The 22,510-nt window shown below is 38.7% G+C and overlaps 1 protein-coding gene across 1 annotated transcript; it reads left to right on the top strand.

The window, feature by feature from the left end:
• Positions 1-27: 27 nt before the first annotated feature.
• On the top strand, positions 28-20,630 carry SEPTIN2 (septin 2). Its single transcript, XM_005529639.3, has 13 exons — positions 28-112; positions 2,441-2,473; positions 3,587-3,707; positions 7,722-7,808; positions 8,971-9,094; positions 12,321-12,455; positions 12,689-12,806; positions 14,069-14,170; positions 14,464-14,609; positions 15,273-15,356; positions 17,037-17,094; positions 18,081-18,193; positions 18,596-20,630. Exons 2-12 carry the CDS (start codon positions 2,465-2,467, stop codon positions 18,183-18,185), a joined length of 1,089 nt encoding a protein of 362 aa, XP_005529696.1. The 5' UTR covers positions 28-112; positions 2,441-2,464; the 3' UTR covers positions 18,186-18,193; positions 18,596-20,630.
• The last annotated feature ends 1,880 nt before the right edge of the window (positions 20,631-22,510 follow it).

Raw genomic sequence — 22,510 nt, 5'->3', positions numbered from 1 at the left:
CCGGAGGCGGGGCCTGGGGCGGGGCGGCACCGCCCTCTCCCCCGGCCATGCGCGCGCGGGAGCGGAGCCCGGAGCTGGCGGCTGAGGGAGGCGCGAATCGAGCTAAGCTGAGGTGAGGGGCTCTGCCGCGCCCTGCCCCGGGGGACTGTGGGGTCTATGTGCGCGGCGGTAAAGGGACCGGGAATGAGGGGAGGTGGCGGACAGGAGCGCTGGGAAAGGGTCTGTTCTTTTCAGCCGCTTACACGGACCCCCGACCCTGAGGAGTTTGGTTGCGTTTGGGTGATGCTGGTGAGGAGGGAGCGGGACGATGGGCGCTGCCGGTGGTGCCAGGGAGGTGAGGCGCCCTGGCCGCCCGCCCAGCGAGGGACCTGGTGCTTGTATGGGCCGCCATGGGACTCCCGGGCGGGGGCCGCGGAGGAGCGGGGCCCCTCCTACAGCGGGAAAGGCAGTCGCTTCTGAACACGCTCTCATAGAAAACTCCAGGCGCGCTGTTGAAACCGGAGGATGAGGAACGTGACCGACCAGCTCCCGAGGAACATCTGGGCTGCTTTGAGGCACCCGAACCCCGAGCGCAACCCTAAGCCCCCCGTGCGATGCCGGGTTGAGGTCGGACGGGGCCTTGGCCTTCGGGTTCGGGTGTGCTCCTGCCTGTGTGGGAGCGCTGAGACCTGACGGGAACGCGGTGGGAAAGAGCATTAGTGCATGATTTCTGTGCTTGGTTCCTATGTTAAAATACAATTTAGCTGTAGCCGTCTGCATAACTCTGCTCGCTGCTTCGTTTCTCAGTAGCTGTGAGAAACTTTGCTCTTAGCCCGCGTCTGGAAATAGTTGGGTGACAGACAAGTCTCACAAATTAAAAGAATGTTCCTCTGTGTTGCAGCAGGATCTAGTTTTGTTTGGCATTGAAAACCTCTCATGGAGAATGCTTAAGTAGGAATCAATGACATCACTGGACAGGAAACACTCTTGGAAGGAAGAGTTGCTATCAGCGCAGTCTTACATGATAAAAGGATCACGGATAAGTTCTTCACTAGCTGAATGCACCATAGGCATTCAGACTGTTTCATGTTTCATGAAACACAGATGTTGCAGATACTAGATTTTACTTTTATCTTGCAACTTCCCTTGAGAAACATGTTATCCAGTTTTTATTTCATGTAAGTAACCAAGGTGCCAGATTTTTCTCAGCAAATTTGGCTTCGTGAGAAAGGACACCAAATTGCTTCAGTGTTTAACATCTTCAGTTTGTAACTCACATCAAACCCAAATGAGGTTAAAATTGTGTAAACATTCACCTGTATAGTAGCTTTGAGAAGAAAATCCTGGAAATCATCCCCACATTGAAACAACCTTATCTCGTGCCTGACACAGAAAGTTTGGCTTCTGCTGTCTAACGCTGGGGCAATTTGTTTTGATTCCAAGATGTCTCTGCTGGGAGGAACAGACTGAGGGGTGCTGCAAACCGAAGCAGTTTGGTGTAATTTCACACAAAGCTGAACTTGCTGACAAAATCTGCTTGGAAGATGGAAAGAATTGGGTCGTGATAATTTCAAATCTGTAGAATTAAAGTATGAGTGAGCTAGGTAAGAGGTGACTGTGGGCTTTGGGAGTGGGAACAGGTTCCTTGTGCTAAGAGAGTGAGCCAGGGGAGGGACTAGAAAGGGGAATTGAGCTCTTATCACTTGCAGATACAGCATATGCTGTCATTTTTATGTTGCCACAGTAAATCACAATCTTTTGAAATCATGCACGTTAGTGGCTGGTGAGTCTTTGTTACGAGACATTTTTGCATAGAAATGTTAGATAAGAAATATTTTAAAAAATTTTTTTTTTGTGCCTGACTTTTATATTTCACATGCAGCTAGCTACATATGGAAATTTTATATTGGTAAACAGAAGGTAGAATAGCTGAGTTTGAAGCATCTAGATAAAAGAGGAAGAGAAAAAGTTTCATTTTGAAGCTTTTAGCTCTTTACAAAACACTTGAGCATGGGTGGAAATGTTGAGGAGAAAGAGGCTTGAAAAAAAATAATACATGAGTTAAGGGGTTTTTTTGGCTTTGAAGAAACTGTTTCCTCTAAAGGGCAAGGTGTTTTTTAGCAAGGTGTTTGGTTTGGTTAGTTTCCGGAAAGGATGTGGACTTTCAAGGCTGCAGAATGGTTTGTCATGTATCTGGTGTCTTCAGCTCCCCACATTCATATTGCTTGAATTTATTGTCTGACTGTGTTTATAGGAGCAACAGTAGCTGAAAATTCTGCCCCTTGTTAGTACAGAAGAATCAAATACTCTGTGAAGAAGTTGACACCGTTTCAGAATGTGGCATCCAATCAGGGATGCTCCTTTTTCAGTTTAGTGTGCAGCAGCAGATATTACAGTGGTTTGTGGGTGATTTTTCCTCATACAATTTTTAATAAGCTGAAAAACATTACTATTTTTTCAGATTTTTTCCTGTCCTTCCCTAAAAATGTCCAAGGTAAGAATAACATTTCTGTCTTTCAATGTAACAATGTGGAACACATTTTTTGTTTTTAAATATTAATCTTCAATGACAAATTGTGCAACTTGCTTCTGTTTGATGGTGAAGGGTATTCTAAATTTACTGTCTATAGGAGACATGATATTGAAAGATGAGTGATGTAAAACATAGATTAAAGTAGTTTCATGCAAGTATAAATCTCTGCAGTTAACTAACAGTTTTGGAAGGATTTAATTTTGGTCAGAGTTGTGTAAAAGCTCCCTGGTGCATCTTCATTGAAACTTCTTTTCTGCAATTTTGTTTAGAGCAGGCATCATTTAAGAAAATGGTTTAGATTTCTTTTCTTTCTTTACTAATAGAATCAACTGGCTTTCCAATAAAATCCTTCATTTAAAATATTGTAACCTAAAACATTATTGTCATGCTGGGATTCATTTAATTCTTGGTCCCGAGCATTGGATATGATGGGTAAAACATCCATTTTGGCTTATTGGAGTGAAATGAATGCGAAAGGGGGCTTGAGTAATGTGTTTGAAGAGGGAAGTAAGACATGTAAAGATTTCTCTGCTATATCTGTAGCAATGAGCGTTCTAAACCCTATTGAAAATGTAAATTCCCCTTCCCCACACTTGAAGACAGCTCTCTGAAGAGCACTTCCAGCAGCTGGCTGTCACTTCACAAGTTGCTCAGGGATTTTCTTTGGATGTGCTAAAAATGGATCAGAAATGGTAATCTCTTTATTCAAGTCCATAGAATACGATGTTATTTTAACTGTGTGTAAAGACTGTTCAAAAAGTGATTAGTGCCCACAATTCATATTTTGTCATACTTTGAAAAATAATTATTTGGGATTTTATTTCTGTTTTACTTAAGGTGATCTTGTCTGGATAACTGAACAAGCGAAGCTTTGTTTTTTAAGCTCTAGGCCAATGTAGTTGTTCTGCATTTCTTTGTGAAACTGTTGAGTAGTAGGAACCTCTGAGTAGTTTCCTCTCTGTCACATAGCTTCAAACCTTTCGAGCTAAGTGAGGAAATCAGTTATACAAACTAGTAAGTCTTGAGTGGTTGCTTACTATGTCTTATTTTATTTTTATTTTATTTCATTTTTAGCAACAGCCTGCTCAGTTTACCAATCCAGAAACTCCCGGCTATGTTGGATTTGCAAACCTTCCCAATCAGGTTCACCGAAAGTCTGTGAAAAAGGGGTTTGAATTTACTCTTATGGTGGTTGGTAAGGAAGTTTTATAGTTTTTCTCATAATTAGTACTTGCTCACAGGGAATTTGAAGTTAAAATGAATGTTACTTGCACTATTCTTAGGCTTCAGCTTGCAGCAGAAATTTTCCTGTACTGTTGCATTTGACTTTCTTTTATATTTTGTTCATTCTTCCAGCAGTTGTTTACCACATTACAAACCATGCTTGAATACATTAATAAGTTTGTGGGTGAAGAAATTTTATTGTGCACTTCAGCAGTCTTTCCTTCCTTCCTTTCTTCTCCCCTGTCTTACAGGATTCCAGCACTCCATTTAAAATGTAGTTTAAAATTGGTTTTGCATTTGAATGCAGTCTTAGTTCAGTTGTGTGTTTTGATTAAGAGACCAGTATTAAGGAGACCATTCTATTTAAAATGTTGCTTACACTTCTTTAGTTCAAAAGAATCTGAACTCCAGTCTTTTCAACCCTTCCAAAGACTCTTGTAAAAGAGTGAGAAAGGCTGAGAATTGGACCAGTTGGTTTTGATGTGAGGTATTACTTCTTACTTTGATCATGATTATATGTTAGCAGTTGTAATCTAAAGTGTTATTCTATTTGATAATTCACGGGGAGTCTGTGTAGGTATCTGGAATGGAAAGAAAAGTCTAGTGTCTGCACAAGAAATGCCTTGATCCTTTGAGAAATCTTTTAAGTGGACTCCCAAATCAGGCTTGGGTGTCTTCTCTGTCTCTCTGTGAGCCATAAATTGTGAGTTTTGGAGTTTGTAATTCTTGCTTTTAAATAGGCTTTCTCAAAAAGTGAATAATAGAATAAGGCTCTTCATTACCTGGCACCACAAGAAATAAATCCCATTTGTGTGCTAGATTTGCCTAAGAGAGATCACAGTGAGAACAAGCAGGAGAGGTGAGATAGTGCATGATAGGAGGTGTTTAATTTCCTAATTGTTTTGGATTTCAGTAGTTACAGGGAGAGTCTATCCTCAAAGCTTTCATTAGTTTTGCCAAATGACAGCCCTAGCACTGATTTTGTCCTACTTCTGTATTTTGTTCTTCAGTGTTGTACAGTTTGCCCTTATCTTTGTCTTCCTAGAATTTTATTATGGTTTTTTACTGTATCTTTAATTTGATTTGATTTGGATGATACCATAAAGGATATCTCATAAAATCTAAGAGGAAAACCAAACTATAAGTAGCTGCTTCAAATTATGCTGTTAACTTTAACTCCTCAGAATTTACTATTCAGTGATTATTGGTGTAAATAAACACACTCATAGTGAGAGACTTCTCCAGGGTCAGGCTGTTCAGGTATAAGCAGTTTATTATTTAGGTAGAGGGTGGAAGAGATCTGTTTATGCTGCCAGCCACAGCGTAAACATGCTCAGAGAGGGAGAGAGAGAGTGGAGAGATGGGTTGGAGAGCATGAGGGCTGAAGGTAATTAAGGGGGTAGAGAGAGAGGGGCAAGGGGGGTGAAAGAGCAGGGAGTAAGAGAAGGAAGTTAATAGAGGGGAAGAGAGCAAGTTAAGAGAGCAGAGGAAGTTAAGAGAGGAGTGGGTAAGAGCAGAGTGGAGAAGTTAAGAGACGAGCCTAAGAGAGAGTAAGAGATGAGTGAGTCAGAGGGTAGGAGCAGGTAAAATACAGTAAGTTAAGAGAGCGAAGTTCTTTTTACAATACATTGTATCTTCTTCTATAGTGGATATTCTAATTCCTAGTGACTAATCAGTATACTACGCACGTCCTATAGAATTTACATGTAGCCTTTAAGAACTACCACATTACCATACAGTGTTACATTTTAAACTCTAAAAGCTACTTTTCAAATTCTTCTCTTGCTGCTTGACCTTTGGATTCACTATCAGCAGAAGGGTATTGTTTCATCAACAGGGATTCTCTTTCAGCTGGCTAGGCTATTGTTCTTTGTTTATATAGTAACTAGCACTCAGTATCCTATAGCTTAAAGCTAGTTTTCAATTCTATTTTGATCCTAGGTTTCATATTTTCAGAATCTTTTGCTAAACAATCATATTCATAAGGTTTTCCTGTTTCATCTTCCCCAACAAGTGATCCTGAAAGTGTGAACAGTTTTGAGAAATAAAAGGTGTGCTTTCTTTTCTTTTTTTTTTTCTTTTTAGCTGTAACTAAACTTATCTTCCAGATCTCTTTGAATTCTAATTGTAAATAGTGCCACATAAAACAGTTCTGGAAGAAAGCAATGTAAAATTATTTAGACCAACAGTTGTTTCTAGCTTCTTGTAAAATAGAAATAGAGGGGAAATTACATGGTGTAAGACTAACAGAAAGGCAATTAATCCACCCATGCTGGAGTAAAGTGGAACTTTATGGTTGCTGCCTGTCAGTATTTTAAGAGATAAATGAAAACTACAGGAAGAGGACATGGAAAAAAATAATTTCATTGAAAATTTGGAGTAGTATTTTAAGATACACTAGCAGGGGGAAGCAGCTGATGTAAGATAAAATAAACTGTGCTTTAAATTGTTGATTATTTCAACAGTTTGGAATGTGAATTCATTCTCTTCAAATATGCACGGAGTTTATGTTCTCTCATGGGCTGTGTCACAGTGCCTGTTTTGAACTATCATTCTTCATTAAGTTGCCATCCTTCTTCATTTCTGAGCAGGATAATACTTTAAAAGCTGCTTGTGCTGACAGAATCCTAATCAATGATTTTGCTTTTTCACACAGCTTTTGGTTATTTTTTTTTCCTGCTATTGTTTACTGTGGTATCTGAAAATATGAGCTGAAGTTTATAAGAATTTGGCTGCTTGGCTGTGTTGCTCCTAAATAAATCCCAGTCACTTATATTTATTTTTATGTTCATTCTCATTATTAAGTTATGACTTAATCTAAATTGTTATTTCAGTTGAGTCATTAAACTGCTGTAGCCAATATAATCATTGACAGTGACTATGGAAGCTGATTTGGTTTATGTGTAATATTTACTCATACTGAAACCGTGGAATGTGGTACTGGATGAAATCAAACTTTTTTGGTTTTGCTGAAATGATTCCATGTGACTGTTGAGTTATTCTGGGTGCGTGTCATCTTCACTGGTGAAGGCTGCACTGGCACAATCTGATATTGAAAGCTGCATTTTATAGGGCATTAAAAACTGGCAGCTCCTAGTCAAATCTTCATTTTAAAACAATTTTCATCCTTTTATTTTCTTTTGTTCAGATGTTTTTGTCATATTTGTATTGCAGAATAGTCTGTGTTGCTCAGAGATTCTGTGGTCCATCATTTTTTGACATCTAATTTTTTAATTTAATTCTATCAACACCTGAAATAAAACTAAAATTCTAGAAAAAGATCTCTTTAGTGAACTCAAGTACTGAGCATTTCAAGTTGCTGCTCTTTTTTATGCTATGAACATTTGTTCTGATTAAAATCTTGATCTTTAAGTGATTAGCTGACGTCTGAATTTTCCACATGGCCATCAGTATCTCTAGAACAAAAATATATTTACAGTACAATTTGGTGATCTCCAAGTTCATCAGTATAAAATAATTGCTCAGTGGCCATACTACTCTTGCTTTGAGTTCTTGTTTGCCATATTGGCATAAAAACCAGAAATAAATCCCACTTTATGATGCCTGCCTGTACAGAAGGTCAGTAATGCATTTTTCATTGTTTAAATCGATGATAAAGCCTTGACTGGATCAAGGATTTCTCACTGGGCATATTTCACATTCTGGAGCCATAACAGAAAACCATGTCTTAAAAAAAAAAGAGACATGAAATGGGAAATCTTAAGTCTAAACAGGTCACAACTCCACTTGACTAGAAGCATTAATTACACATCATCTGTGAAAGCTCTGGGAAAGTGCATTACAAAGCCAAGATCTAAAAAATTTTTTCAACCTTTTTGTGCAAACTTAGCTAATCCAAAATAAAAAATTGTAGATTTTTAATTTGAAAGAAATATGAAAAAAATATGTAGTCACATAATACCATCAGATACTCTTGAAATTATTTATGTAAATATGTTGAATTTATCTTTATATTGAATCACAGGTGAATCTGGATTAGGAAAATCTACATTAATAAACAGCCTCTTCCTGACAGATCTCTACCCAGAAAGGATAATCCCAGGAGCTGCTGGTAAATACATCTTTATTCAATGGTTTTTGGACTAGAATGCTTTTATCTTTGAATTTTGGTAACAGCCAGCAGTGATTTCTAGCTGTAATAGTTTCTAAGGTATTTCTTGACACTTGAGCTGTTTGATAAAACCATTTTCCCCCTCACCCAGGATGTCTATTGGGTCTTTGTTATTTAGTCCTTGGCTGTATTCATATTAACACCTAGAAGTTTGATCCCTTCTTTTGCTTAAAAACAGTCATTGTGTCATAGTGAGATAAACAATCAACTAAAACAATCAGAGAATTTATTCAGTTTTTAATCTGTTGCAATTAAAAACATATGAATTGTTTATACCTGCTTGTACCTTGATTCATTTGCTTTGGATTGATATTTAGTGGATGAGAATTTCACTTCCTGTTCTTCTTCATTTCCTTGTCCTATTTTTAATCTGTTAACCAAGGTATGCAATAATCCAAAAAAAGAGAATATTGTAATAAAATAAAAGATGCAATTTTTCTCTTTTTGCTACCTGTTGAATGACTTGCTTTAATGGTTTTATCATGTTTGCGGATGATTACTTATAACTTCTAACCCTAGGAAAAAAATCCATTACATATAATTTTGTACTGTTCTCCAGTTACCTATGGTTTTGTCTTGTCACCCTGAAAACTAAACCTTCTGATCTTGTTTTCATAGTTTTAGTTACTTTCCCAGGAAAGTAACTATAAACATAAGTTGTTTACACTTTCCTTCTAAGAAACGTCCCTTGATGGATGTTTCACATGACCAGTGTGATTGGGAAGGTGGCAATTTAGTTATCCAATCCTTGGTCATAGTCAAGAATCTATAAATACTGGAGTCAGAAAATAAAGTTACTTCTTTTTCCTGTCACACCACTGAGACGTGTTTGTGTGAATCATTCTGTGTCCTTTAGCGATGTTGTCTTGGTCCCTTTGGCCGCAATTTCTACATTATTTTTAAGAAAAGTATGAAATCTCATACAATCCTCTAATAACAGCTAAATAATTTATTTCTGAGTCTTTTTGTTATCAGGCCTTAGAATGTAATCGACAGAATAATATTTATGATGTTTTATCTGCCAATTCATCTTTGGAGCTTATCTCAGAATGACATGGTCTTGCAAATTGGATTCTGAAAGATGGAGTTTCTTGTCTTTCAGATAAGATTGAACGCACTGTGCAGATTGAAGCCTCAACAGTTGAAATTGAAGAGAGGGGTGTGAAACTGCGCCTGACAGTTGTGGATACTCCAGGATATGGAGATGCCATCAATTGTCGAGACTGGTATGTGCACAGAGAATACCTCTTGATTTATCTGTGGAGACTGACATAGATTTCTTATCTGTCCTGTGGGGGTGGAAATATGGTGTGTGTCTGTGAAATGCTGAATTTGAGGTGGGATTTTTTGTTTTCTAATTCTGAGGAAGCTTAATTTTAGTGTTATGAATTAATTCCAGTACATGTGAAGAGGCATCAATAACTTTGACACAACTTGAAATACATTTTGTGGCACTTTTTTTTTTCTTTTTTAACTTCCATTTTGCTTGAAAGAGCTTTAAGTGAACAGTGACCTTGACTCTTAATAATACTCTGGGAAAGTAAATCACCTACTCTTCAGTGCAAAAATCCACCCCTAGATCTTGTCCACATTCACTTGAGCATTCTCAGATTCTGTGGCTAATTTTTAAGTGCTTTTCATCATCTTAGATTTTGTTTGTTTGCTTGGGTTTGTTTTGTTTTTTTTTAAAATTTACATTGTAGTAAATACTGAGAAGTAATCAGTGGCAATCAGTTTTCAGTGGTATTCCCTTTTCCCACATCTCTCAAGCCCCTGAACCTCAAGGTAAACTCTGGCTTTCCCCAGAACTTTGGAAATCAATGCCTCCTGATAAAGTGAAAATCATGTTCAAGACCAAGTGTCCTGTCCTGGTGAGCCCAAGAGCTACTACATGAACAATCTCCTGTTTCATTTGTTCAAAACCTTGTTGTTCAGAACTTCACCTGAAATAATTTTTCTTCTGGGTCATGATAGGCTTTACAATCTGAATGTACTCTGGAATATGCACCTTACAAAAACCCACAGCACTAGGAAAGCCTGAGCTTCATTCCTGCTGGTCACTGGGGACAGAGCTGATGTTTTGTTGACCACATCCACTGGAGTCTGACGATGCCATTTTACTCCTAAAAACAGAATTTCCCAGGCAGGTCCCTTGACCTTACTTTCTTTTATGGCAAAACCAGCCTTCAGGAAGATCTGGATTATCTTCTCTCCTTGCTCAAAAACTTCCTCTGCCATGTTTTCCCACACATTGATGTCATAAATGTACTGCAAGTGTTCTGAAGCCTTACACTTCAGAAGTAACATTGGCCCTTCTGCTCTGAGTACTTGCCCACTGGAAACTGGAGCTATGTTTATGCTTGAAGAATTTCCTGTGGTGGTTGCACTTCCTCCTCAACTCCTGTACCCATGCTGCTGAGGCAGTGGTGGGTTTTCCATCCCACTTCCTTATGTCTTTTCTCTGGTCACGCAGGTAAAACCACAGGTTACCTTGTGTATATCCTGTCTCTTGAGGATGCTGGTGTTTGTTCACGGTAGCAGAGACTGGCCCATACTGGTGGAGCATGGAATATTTCCTCTCTAGTTTGCTCAAGTTTTTCAAATCTGTTCTTAATCTTGGACAGTCTTTTCACAGCTGAGGTGCAGGTTAGTAAGGAAAAAAACCCTGATATTCACATTGCCAGAGATGTGTCACCTGAAACTCTGTTTGCTCTCCTTCTTTCATTGGCAACAAAGCCAATGAGTTGATGTACAGGAGTGGTGCACTCTGTACAAACTTCTGCCACGTGGATTGTGTACAGTGGACCTCATTTGGATCTACAGGGGACTGATGGTTATTTGGACCCCTATAGATTGCCTCCAGTACAGCTACTTCTGTCAGTAGTGGATACCTTCTTCCATGGCCTTCCACCTGCCTGGTCACACCATTAGATGATCCTTGAGAGAATACCTTTCCCTCACGTTTGACAGAAGTTGCCACCAGAGCTGAGGGTTTCTGTCTTCTTCCCAATCCCCTTGTCAATGCCTACATCCCAGACAGGGATCCCAGTTGCTTGGCTTCCCTATGATCTGGTTCTATATGGGTGAGCCACAATATCCTGGTACCAGAGCAGCCAGGTTGCCAGGATCTCCCCCAAATGGCAGCTGAAATCCTTTCACATATCTTGCAGCTCACCAGCAACTGAGTGATTATCTCTGGTCCTGCCTCTTCCTCCTGCTGTGAGGGCCCTGCTTCCCCTTCATCCTTTGCTAAGCAAACTGATTTGGTCTTGGATTTCTTCCATGTAGGGGCAGCTGTTCATGGCACAAGTTGTGGCAGTGGGTTCAGCTGCAGTTGGAATGGCCATGGTGCCTGTTGCTCTGCTTTCCTCCTCCTTGCCTAAAGGTGCTGTCTAGTGATGAGCAGTGTCCAGTAAATAAAGGCCAGGGCTCAGCACACTGCAATAAGTTGCTCCTCTTTGGAGTTGCCCCCTCCTGTTAATCTGGGCCAGAACCAGGATACTAGAGGACAAAAAGTTGGGTATGAGCAGGCAGTCTCTGGAAGCCATTAGTATCCCAGGCTGCATCAAAAGAAGTGTGGGGGAGAGAGTTCTGCCCCACTCCTGTTCTCCTGTGAGACCTACATCCAGTTCTGGGGCTCTAGGACAAGACAGACATGGAACTATTGGAGCAGGTGCAGAAGAGGATCATGGAAATGATCCAAGGGCTAGAACAGCAGTAAGGAGAGGCTAGGAGAGTTAGGATTCCATCTGAAAAAGGGAAGAGAAGACTCCAAGGAGACCTGACTGAGGCCTTCAAATGGGCTCGCAGGAAACATGGAAAGACACTTAATACCAGGCCCTGTAGTAGCAGAGCAAGGGGCAATGGTTTGAAACTGAGAGTAGAGGTAGGTGTAGCAGAGACTTTTTTACAGTGATGGTGTTGAGGCCCCTGGCATAGGTTGCCCAGAGAAGCTGTGGCTGCCCCATACCTGAATGTGTTCCAGGCCAGACTGACGAGCTTAGAGCACCTTAGACTAATGGAAGGTGTCCCTGCCCAGTATCTTGGAAATAGGTGATCTTTAAAGGTCTCTTCCAATGCACACCATTTATGATTTTAGGTCATTTTGGAACAAGAACCTTAAAATGTCTTGAAAATGTGTGGTTAATGTTAATCAATATATAAACATTACCCCAAGAGAAATTTGTTGTAGAACTGAGGTTGGGTTATGTATATTTTATCTTACTATATATATGCATAAAATATGCATAGTAGTTTGTTATTCTAGAATTCAGTTAAATTTTTAAGATATGTGCTCTTCTATTTTCCCCGTTCTGTAGAATCAGTAAATAAATTTTTGTCCATCATAAGACTGGACCATCAACAGGGTATCTTAGGGGTTTAATATTACCTTTGAGAGTCCTAAAATAGTGGAACATTTGGTGATTCCTCAAATCCATGTTTATTTTACAGTTTTAAGACCATAATCTCTTACATTGATGAGCAGTTTGAGCGATACCTGCATGATGAGAGTGGATTGAACAGAAGGCATATCATAGATAATCGAGTTCATTGCTGTTTCTATTTCATTTCACCATTTGGTCATGGGTAGGTGTTTCTGTCTTTTTTTTTTTTTCTTTTTTTTTTTATTTTATTTTAGAGAATTGGTTTGTGCCTGTTGACTTAAATTTTCAGAATCGGGTTGCCACTACTTCAGCAACTGCTATAACTGCTGACATTAATTGGCTGTGTTCTTTCTCTCTGTGTAAAGATAGATATTTATGTTGGAGTGAAAATAAAATGGTAATTTAGAGTAAAAATTTTCCATATCTTAATTTTAGCCTTAAGCCTCTGGATGTTGAGTTTATGAAGGCCATACACAACAAAGTAAATATTGTACCAGTGATTGCAAAAGCTGATACACTTTCTCTGAAAGAGCGAGAGAGACTAAAGAAAAGGGTGAGTGATTTCCTGGCTTGCAGAAATGTGTTGTGCTTTGGCTATGGCAGTATGGTGGCTGTAGAGAGGCATTCTCATTAACCTTACTCTGTCCTAGCTGAGAAAAATATAATCTCATGCACAGTGTAGCATCACTTAATATGTAGTTTGATGTCTTGTAAATTATTTTATGATGTATTTAACTGAGAAATTATCCTTAGAGTGTTGTTTGCAAAATAGCAATCTGGCTACATTTACAATTAGATTATGAGTGAATTTTGAAACTTTGGAAAAATATTTAAATACATTTTCTGATGATAATTGCTCTGTTACTTGTTTCATCAGTCCCAAAGCAGATACAGTATCTGCATATAGAATGAGTATATGTGTATTTGTTTTTTTTTTAACTGGACAGAATTCTAATGGTTAAAAAATGGGATTTTCAGAGATGTTTCTGATTTTGAAGTTGTTTTTCTTCCCCTATGTTACTCCTTCTAAAGTATTCCAGTTCTGTCTTCCAAAGGCAAGACTTTTTAACACATTCAGTTGTGCATTTGCTGGGAGGAGGCGGGATTCAACAAACCATCATGAGCTAATATCAGCTATGAAGTCTAGAAAGAAGTGTTAGAATTAACTTGTCAGAGGCATGCTCCAGTCTTAGCTCTTGCATTGAAAACTTTATGATTTTTGTCAGTTATTCTGAAAATCCTTATAGCTCTCTTACCCGATCAGGGATATATATAGAGTACTCTAATAGGTATGTTTAGAGTGCTAGAATTCTGCAGAAATAAAGATTTTTCTATTTTCAAGAGCAAAATTTGGGGTCTGTAGCAAATGGATTCCTGCTGCAGATACCATTACTGTCATGGAGAAAAAAGTATTTCTTGTGTCTGTATCTCAGTTTTCCAAACACTCCCACCTCTACCCCCAAGTAGTAATTCAGAGATAAGAGCAAGGAGATTCAGCTGTAGAAAATAAGTATGACTTGTGAGTCAATGCTTTTATTATTACAAAAAAAAACCTGCAAAGATTTATCAAAACACAGTTTCCACAAAGGACAAAGTTTTTGTGAACACTGTTTTTTGTTTGTAAGTCTGTGGCAAGTAGTTTTTGTCTATCATGAAGAAATACGGCATTCAAAACCAAATCCTGATTGAGTGATTTGGATCAGTAAGATAAATCCAGATTTCTTTATAGACGTGTATAAAGTAATTTTATGCTAGGATTTAAAAGTACTGATTCTACATGTACATTATATTGATTTCTTTTATTGCATATCTCAGATTCTGGATGAAATAGAAGAGCATGGCATCAAGATTTATCACCTGCCTGATGCTGAATCAGATGAGGATGAAGATTTTAAAGAGCAGACCAGACTCCTGAAGGTGTGACTGGTTTAATAGGTTATATACATGGATAATATATTGTATTTTTTCAGATCACTCAGATGGCTTTAGAACAAAGCCTACAATGCAACCTGGAGTGAGTCACTGTCTCTGCCCAGGCTTCCCTAGCCTGGAAGATGGTGGCAGCAATTACTTTTATTTGTTTTACACCTTTAATTTAAAAAAGTTATGAACTTATTACCACAATATGCATTGCTGAGCAGAAAAAGAGTTGTTCTTGGAGTTGTTTGTCCTGGCTCATTATAAGTAACTTTTGCACTTTTGGCTTTCAGGCCAGCATTCCATTTTGTGTAGTGGGGTCCAATCAGCTCATTGAAGCAAAAGGTAAAAAAGTTAGAGGTCGTCTCTACCCTTGGGGTGTAGTTGAAGTGGAGAATCCAGAGCATAATGACTTCCTGAAGCTGAGGACCATGCTAATGTAAGTTAGAAAATTCCAATTAAATAGTTGTTTAGAAAGCAATCACCAAGATAATCAAGCACTACACTGGGGGCTTGCAGCAGTTGTGTAATCCCTGGGCACATTCAGAATTTGTGTGGGGAAGGCCATGAGCAGTCTTGACCTAGCTGAGCTAGGCCTAGTCAGAGGTTGGACCACACAGGAGTTGGACTATGCAGGACCCATAGGTTCTCTCTGATCTTAATTACTCAGTGAAAATAATGATTTGTCTGATTCTTTTGTCCAATATAGTGTTGCATTGTTACTCAGATCCCCCGGAATAGAAAACAGGTTGTTCTTATTTCAATGTATCTATAAGTAGATACACTTGCAAGGGAGCAGACTTGAAAAGCTGGTTGTTTTGGTTGTTTTTTTTCCCTGGTCTTTCTTACTCTGTTTTGCCTCCTCAGCTTCATCAAAGGCCTCGCCCAGGAGTAGAGTTTCTGCCAGGGCAGTCTCAGGGCTGGGTGATCTGTGTCCTTTATCGCACCAATTTAACTGAAATTAGATTTTAAATTATGTATGCTAAGTGGGCATGCATGCTGAGGACATTGATCCAAGACAGTGTCGAATGTGAGAGTTGCTTAAGCAAACTGATGTGACACAAAGATGTTTTATTTTTTAATTACTTTTTTCTTCCTCCAGCACCCATATGCAAGACCTTCAGGAGGTGACGCAGGATCTTCACTATGAGAACTTCCGCTCTGAGAGGCTCAAACGAGGCAACAGGTTGTCATCTCATGGTTACAAGCTGCTTCTCCCTCTTCTGAATTTGTATTTTGCTCTCTCTGTGTCTACCATTGCATTGCTAGGATTTGGTAGACCAAGGGCAGCTCTGTAACTCCAGTCAATATGATTCTACTGACCAGTTTACAAAGAGTGTAACAAAAAATATTTGGTAAATCTGAAGAGACAGTTGTGGAGTCAGGGAGTTGGGGAATAGATCTGTGCTTTTGTCTGAGGCTTAAACAAAGTTGGATTGGAATGTTGAAGGTATTAAAGTAGGACAGATGCCTGTGATAAATGTCTTAAAAATATGAAAATTAGATCAGAGCAGATATCTTAAAAAGAGTGTGGGTTTTTTTTCAGAATTAACAGCTGGAATATTTGGATTGGGCCTTTAAAAAGAGATGATTGAATTTTTTTGCAATGCTTTATTAAACATGACATACATAAATAGTAGCAGTCACAGGGTAATGGCTGTTAGCCCTGTTTTGAGCTGGGCTGGAGAGGGCATAGCTTTTCTGGAAAGAGAACTGGGCAAAACACCCCATTTTTAAGTACAATAGCAAGGTCTGTAAAGATGAATTGGTGAGTTGTGGGAAACTGTGTTCCCTGGTTTAGGTGTTCCAGCTGCATCTCTTCTTATAGCCACTAGAGGGTTCCAAATTGCACAGTTTGGGGGCTTTAGGGCATTTTGCAAGTTTCCCCATCTTGCTGTTGACAGAGATTTTGTCACATGTCTAGTCAGTTTTCAGCAAAAGGTGTTTTCCTTTTGCAGTTTCATGCCTGTAGCATTGGCCTACAGGCAACACAAAATGCTCTTCTCTCCTGACTTTAAATCCTGCTTTCTGAAATTCAAGGTAAAAGTCCCCAAACTTCCCAAGTTCTGGAGCCTCTTATCCAACAGGTGTGTACAAAGGCCTTAGAAGTAATGTGACTTAAGGTCATCCAATTCTTAGAGGATTTCAAGTTGCTGTTAAATTTGGTATGTGAAACTAAAACATCTTTTTGTATCTTTTCTAGTTCAGTGGCCCATATATCTTTGCTTTCACATTTCTGAAGTGGTGCTGGAATGTAGTTAGGTTTACTGTGAGGGTAGATTTCATATGAATTTATTTCAAGAAGCTTGCACTTCTGCTACCAGGAGTGCTTGACAATAGATGCTTGTTGACTGTACTCACTAAGGATCTCAGAGGTTTTGAAGCACAGCAGATTTTTTTACAATGTATTTCTCTGTTAACTTTTAAACAAACACCAGTTTGTTTGCTTTGCATATTTGATGGCACTTGCTTGATTAGATCCATTTGTAGATCTTCCCTGTTGTGACATGGAGTAGGAGAAAGGCATTAGCAAAGTGGTAGGAAATCTTGAATAAAGCCAGGTGGGAGGCAGTGGCTTCTCCCAAGTAACAAATGATGTGATAACAGGAAATGGCCTCAAGTTGCACCAGTGAGGTTTAGATTGAATATTAGGAGAAATTTCTTCACAGAAAGAGTGTTTGAGCACTGACACAGGCTGCCCAAGGGCTGCCATCCCTAGAAGTGTTCAAACTGCTTGTGGATGTGGCACTGGAGGACATGGTTTAGTGGTGAACACAATGCTGGGTTAAAGCTTGGACTCAGCATCTTAGGAGGTTTTTCCAACCTTAATGATTTTATCTTTCTAACAAAATTAATATTATTTTAGGAAAATAGAAGATGAAGAAGTAAATAAAGACAAGATTTTGCTTGAGAAGGAAGCAGAAGTAAGATGACAGAACTTTATATTCTTGGGGGAGTTTTTGTTCTTTTGTTGCTACTTTAGAGCAAATATGTATATGATCTTGGTAATTCATAAAGGAAATCCAGTTATATGCCAATATAAAGTTACTTAAGAAAATAAGAATGAGAAGAGGTGAGAGGAGACTCAGGATAGGATAGGGATTTTTTGGAACACGTGGAATCTGGTAAAACATGATTCCACTATAGTGATCAGCAATGGATGTAACACACACTGTGTGGGCAAGGAGAACCACCCTCATGGGAGTAAGGGTTCTGCAGTTAATAACTGCAGATTGGGACAAAGTCAGTTCAGCTCTGCAGCAGAAGAGGGAACAATGGTAGAAATGGTCAGAAATAAAAAATTAAATGGAAATTCTCATTCTGCCACCATGACAAATTCATAATGCGTGGCTCTAATGCTGCTTTTCTTGTTCCTCAAACCTATAAAGGTTATAGATAGGCAAGACTAGAAAAAGTGCAATGAAATTATGCTTGTGTCTCAGTGGATGGTTTGCCTGTAATACTTGCTTCCACCTAGTCATACCTAGCCAGGGAGCTGGGGAATAATCCTGACAATTTTTTTTTATGACAGATACAGGAGTAGTTTGGAGGGACATTACCAGGCTGCTTTTTTTCTGATAAACTTTAGTAAGTGTAAATGCTTGTTCAGTACTTCAGAACCATAATTTTTATACATTTAACATCAGAGAATTCCATTTAGGGACCCTTAGAAGTCCCATCCCACAGTACAATAGTAAAGCCTATTTATTTCATTCAGTAAATGCCAGCCTCTTCAGTGATGAAATGCAATAAAAGAAGATGCCATAACCTGAGATCGTTACCTGTCAGATAAAGAAAATGCAGATATGTGATCCCTCTTTAATAAAAATAAATATTAGAGTAGTGACAGTGAAGAATTATATTCTGAAGTGAGATTAAGCTACAGAATTCATCTGTGCTGCTTTTCCAGCTCCGTCGCATGCAGGAGATGATTGCAAGAATGCAGGCCCAGATGCAGATGCAGATGCAAAGTGGAGAAGGTGACAGCACTGCAGTTCATGGGCACCATGTGTAAAGTCTTGGGTAAGATGCTTAAATAGACGTTTAAAGGGTTTCTCCTTTAGCTGCTCTCTAATGTGCTTGGTATTAAGGAGTTTTAGGAAAATGTTTACACATGGTGTTCCATAGGTTTCAGTTTTAATTTTAATTTATAAGGATTAACTGCTGTTTGCAAAGTTAAATGGCTTGCAGTCAAATTAAACAATGTGGTGGTGTGTGTGTGTATATGTGAAAAATTTTCAGAAAGGTGATCAATATATACAGGTAAGAATGATGGAAGAAGTCTTTGAAATAATTTAAACAGGTATCTTAATCCCATGATGAAGTCATTGCTTCCCTGTGACTTATGAAATGTCTGCAGTTCTTTCAGGTTTCTTAATGTGGGAAGTGCTGATCTGAAATGGTATTCTCCTGTCTTGTTTTTAGATTATTTTATCCCCTGACTCGCAGGAGACCTTTTGGAGCTGGATTGCAGTGGTGGAGGCAGAAAGGATGCCTCCATGTGGTCTGGAGCTTGCTGTAGAGTTTAATGTGGGACTGTTTTGTGGTAACATCTTGTGAGATGTATTTCATAACATGTAGTCAGTTGGTGTTTTTATATATTATACACATTTGACTTTTGTTTTCTTTAGTCCTTCTTATCTTTTAAATTTCGTATTAGGGATACAAAATAGTAATTGAAAATTTTCTAGCCTGATAAGCATTAGATAATAATATTTTTTTAATATACCTTATTAGCTCACTGCTTTTAACTTTGTATTCTATTAAGAAATAAAAAGCTGTCAGTGATTCCTTGTTCAGTGCCAGTCACCTCATTAAGGCTGCACCCCTGCAAGGTTAATTTTATAAATATAGCAGTGTTTACATGTGTGTGGAGACCAGCAGCCCTTTCTGCTCACAGCAGAGGATTTCCTTGGCCTCTGCAAAATATCAAATGAAAATTAAAGCATGCCTTGTGTCTTAGTGAAAGAAAGAAGAGGAAATGCCTCTGTGAGAGGCACGCTGTACATGACAGGCATTGTTTATTTTGGATTTAACCTTGGGGGTTATTATTTTCCTGAATCTTTTACTCTATTGCAGCTAATTTTGAATAGTTTCTTGTAGGCCATCACAAATTACTCCTGCTATTTTCTGGCATTATTGTAGCCAAATAAACTTGAATAAGGCTGATTTTATTGAATGAGGTAAACTCCAAAGAGTAGTTTTCTATGCATAGATGTTTCCTATATTCAAATTATAATAAATTCTATAATTTCTAGTAAGTATTTCCATACTATTTTTAGGGCATTGAAAAGTGTTACATGTAGTAAATATATATATATTGGTACACTTCTCTTTTTAAAAGTGACCTGTTCCTGACAGGATCAATGTGAACTGTGTTTTAAGTTCTTTCTCCAGAACAGAGTCAGCAGTATTACTTCAGGAATGACTCTGGTTTATTTTATTAGGACAAGGTCACTTTCTTAATCCTGGTAGCAAAGGAGACTGTTTTTCGCTTGGCTGGACTGGTCCTGCAGATCATGCCTCATGTTGTGTTTGCATCAAATAATAAATGCAGCACACAACTGCCCAGGTGGTGTCTGACAGGGCAAGCAGTGACACACCCTGGGTTGTCTGCTGCTCCTGATAAAGCCAGCAATCAGATTTCTTCATCTGATCTATCACAAAACATCCTTATCTGAGCAGCTAATAAACAGATAGGTAGAATTGCAACTTCTTTTGGCTCTTTGAGCTCAGGTGCTGCTGTGACTTTTATAATTTTGTTCATATTTCTTTGAAAAAAACAATAGAATTTCTACAGCTAATGTATAATTCCAGTGGTACTTCACTAGCTAAATTAAATATAAACCTGTTAATCAACTGAAATTTTTACCTGCCTGAAACTACTGTCTTATTTGAATTTTTTTCAAAATGTGAAGTAAAACCCTGCATTGTATCCTTTGCTGAGGAGCTCCAGCTCTTTTCAAAAGCATGTACAATCAAAGTTTGCCACGACTCATTTGACCTTCCCTAACTTTGACAAAAGTAAAAATGAGAACCCTTTTGTATGCACAGAAGAGTTAAATCCCATTTTGTCAAATCTCTACATATAAAACTCGGATGGAAGAACATGTGCTTCTAAATCCTTGAGATGCGTTTTCAAAAGAAAGTATAGGACCAAAGTAATGTAGTAGAGCTGTCAGAACATTCCCCAACACCTTATTTATTTCTATTACCATGAGCCTGTACTTGAAGAAAAACTGTGAAATGTAAAATGTCTACACAGGGGCCTGGTTGTACTTGTCACTCATGCTGCGTATATTGGGTTGATAGGGTTTTTTTCCTGTATTTTTAGCATGGGAACAAGAGCAGATTGTCCATTTGATTAGTGCTGTTTGGTCACCATCTGTGAAATTATTTCAGACAATGTGTGATTCTTTGGAATATTTACATATCTATTAAAATATTTGTTTAAGATAAAGCATTTCATGTGATTCTTAAGCAAAAATTAGTTGATCTAAAAATTCAGCAGGAGAAATATTTTTGTATGCTGTTTTGGTATTTAATGGGAAAAAACAAGTTTATGGCACTGGCCTTTTTAGCTGCAATACTCAGGACAGGTAATTAATTACTGCTTCTTTCCCAAGCCTTTGGGGCAATTGTTCATAGTGTGCCTGATGTCTCTGAAAGTCTATTTCCCCTTCACTTTTCTTGGGATGGTCTTGAAATTTATGGTTTTGTGCTAAGGCATGAAAAGCCAAGACTACTTTTCTCAAAAACGCTGCTGGTAAAAGGAAGATATGAGTAACCAGAAAGACCTGGAGACAAAAGGTAGATTCTGTTTGGTGGCTTGCTGAACTGGCCACAGTTTTTTTTTTTTTTTTTTTTTTTTGTTACTGTGTTGTGAAGGTTTTTATTTTAGGAGTAAAAGTACTTTTGAATTTGCAGAGCTTTATAGTTGATAGCAAAAATTACTTGTTCTTGGTACAAAAACCTATTATAATCTATGTACTACAATTAGCCAAAACTGTAATAAAAATTGCTAAAAAGCTATTTTGTGTTTATTATGCTTCATTATTATATTCAATATTAATTTGTGGTAATATGTTTGAAAATTTGGTAATATGTTCCAGCCAGGACAGGGTTAATTTTTGCAGCAGACAAAAGGACAGGGTTGGTGTGGCAGTGAATGGGATTAGGCTCCATGGGTAAGCATTTTTCCATGTGAAGAACTCTCTCTTTTGTATAATTTCTGTTATTTAACATGGTTGCTGTTTACCAGTCCTTTTCATATCTCATTGCTGTTTCCAGTAAATTGTTCTTACAACGTTTTGTGCTTCCAGTTCTCTTCTCTATACTGATGCAGAAAAGAGAGAGAGGAAGAGGGAGTGAGTGATTGGCAGCCTGGTTTGAAGTTTCCGTGGGAACAGCTAAATTGTGGAAAAACATTCCTAAACCAGGACTGCCTTAATTCAGCCGCAGTGTGGGAGCACAAAGGGGTGAGATAACCACAGATCTGCCCAGAGCAGGTTAGAAACAGGTTTGATCCAAGCATTTTCTATATTCGGTCACAATGTTACTTGGACTGTTCATGTGGGTGTGGACCCTAGCTGTATATATTGCCATACATGCTCCTTATGGGGAGTTTTTTCAGAGCAAGGAGAGCAATCAGGATTGTTGCTGTATTATGGGACACCAGTTTATGACAACACTGAGGGCAGTGAGGGCCTCTTGGTGACTATTCAGTATTGCTATCCAGGGAGAACAGGGAAGGATGATTTTCCCCAGCTTTTCACCCCTTCTTCCTCCCTCAGGCCTGTTACAAGAGCTTTTGAGAGTTTTGAATTCCCTTTGTAAGTTAAGGAAAGCGTGTTCTTGTTGCTGTCTGCCAGGCCTACTCAGTGGGCTCCATACCACGTTGAGAGTTGGGACGGATTTCTAGGGAGGTCATTCAGAGATTCGCTCCCAAGGGTGAATAGACATGCAAAACATGGGAGAAAATGGGCCAGGTTTTGGGGAAATTCTCTGATGTTTAGAAGTTCACCTCTAAAGTACAGGACCCTGTGTCATGATCCGCAAGGTGGGATTCGTGATGTGGTTCTTTTAGTTAGTCTTAGAGTACAAAAGATTATCAGCAAACCAAGGACTTAAACAGCAAAACACACTTTACTGAGTGCTCATCAGCACTAAAATGCGATAGAGGGAAAAGAGGAGAAAGCAAAGCATAAGGAAAAGAGAGTAAGGGGATTATAGCTACCAACGTCGAAGTCCACTCAGCTGTCCAAGGATGCAGAGCCTTCTGTCTGTTGGGGAGATCTCCAAGGCAGGTAAGTTTGGGGTATAATTTTATAGTCTTTCGCA

The sequence above is a fragment of the Pseudopodoces humilis genome, chromosome 11 (genome assembly GCF_049639895.1).
Source record: "Pseudopodoces humilis isolate 2021_Gansu_Grassland_sample_001 chromosome 11, ASM4963989v1, whole genome shotgun sequence".
NCBI classification, from domain to species: Eukaryota; Metazoa; Chordata; class Aves; order Passeriformes; family Paridae; genus Pseudopodoces; species Pseudopodoces humilis.
This window is presented reverse-complemented; position numbering and strand designations above follow the sequence as displayed.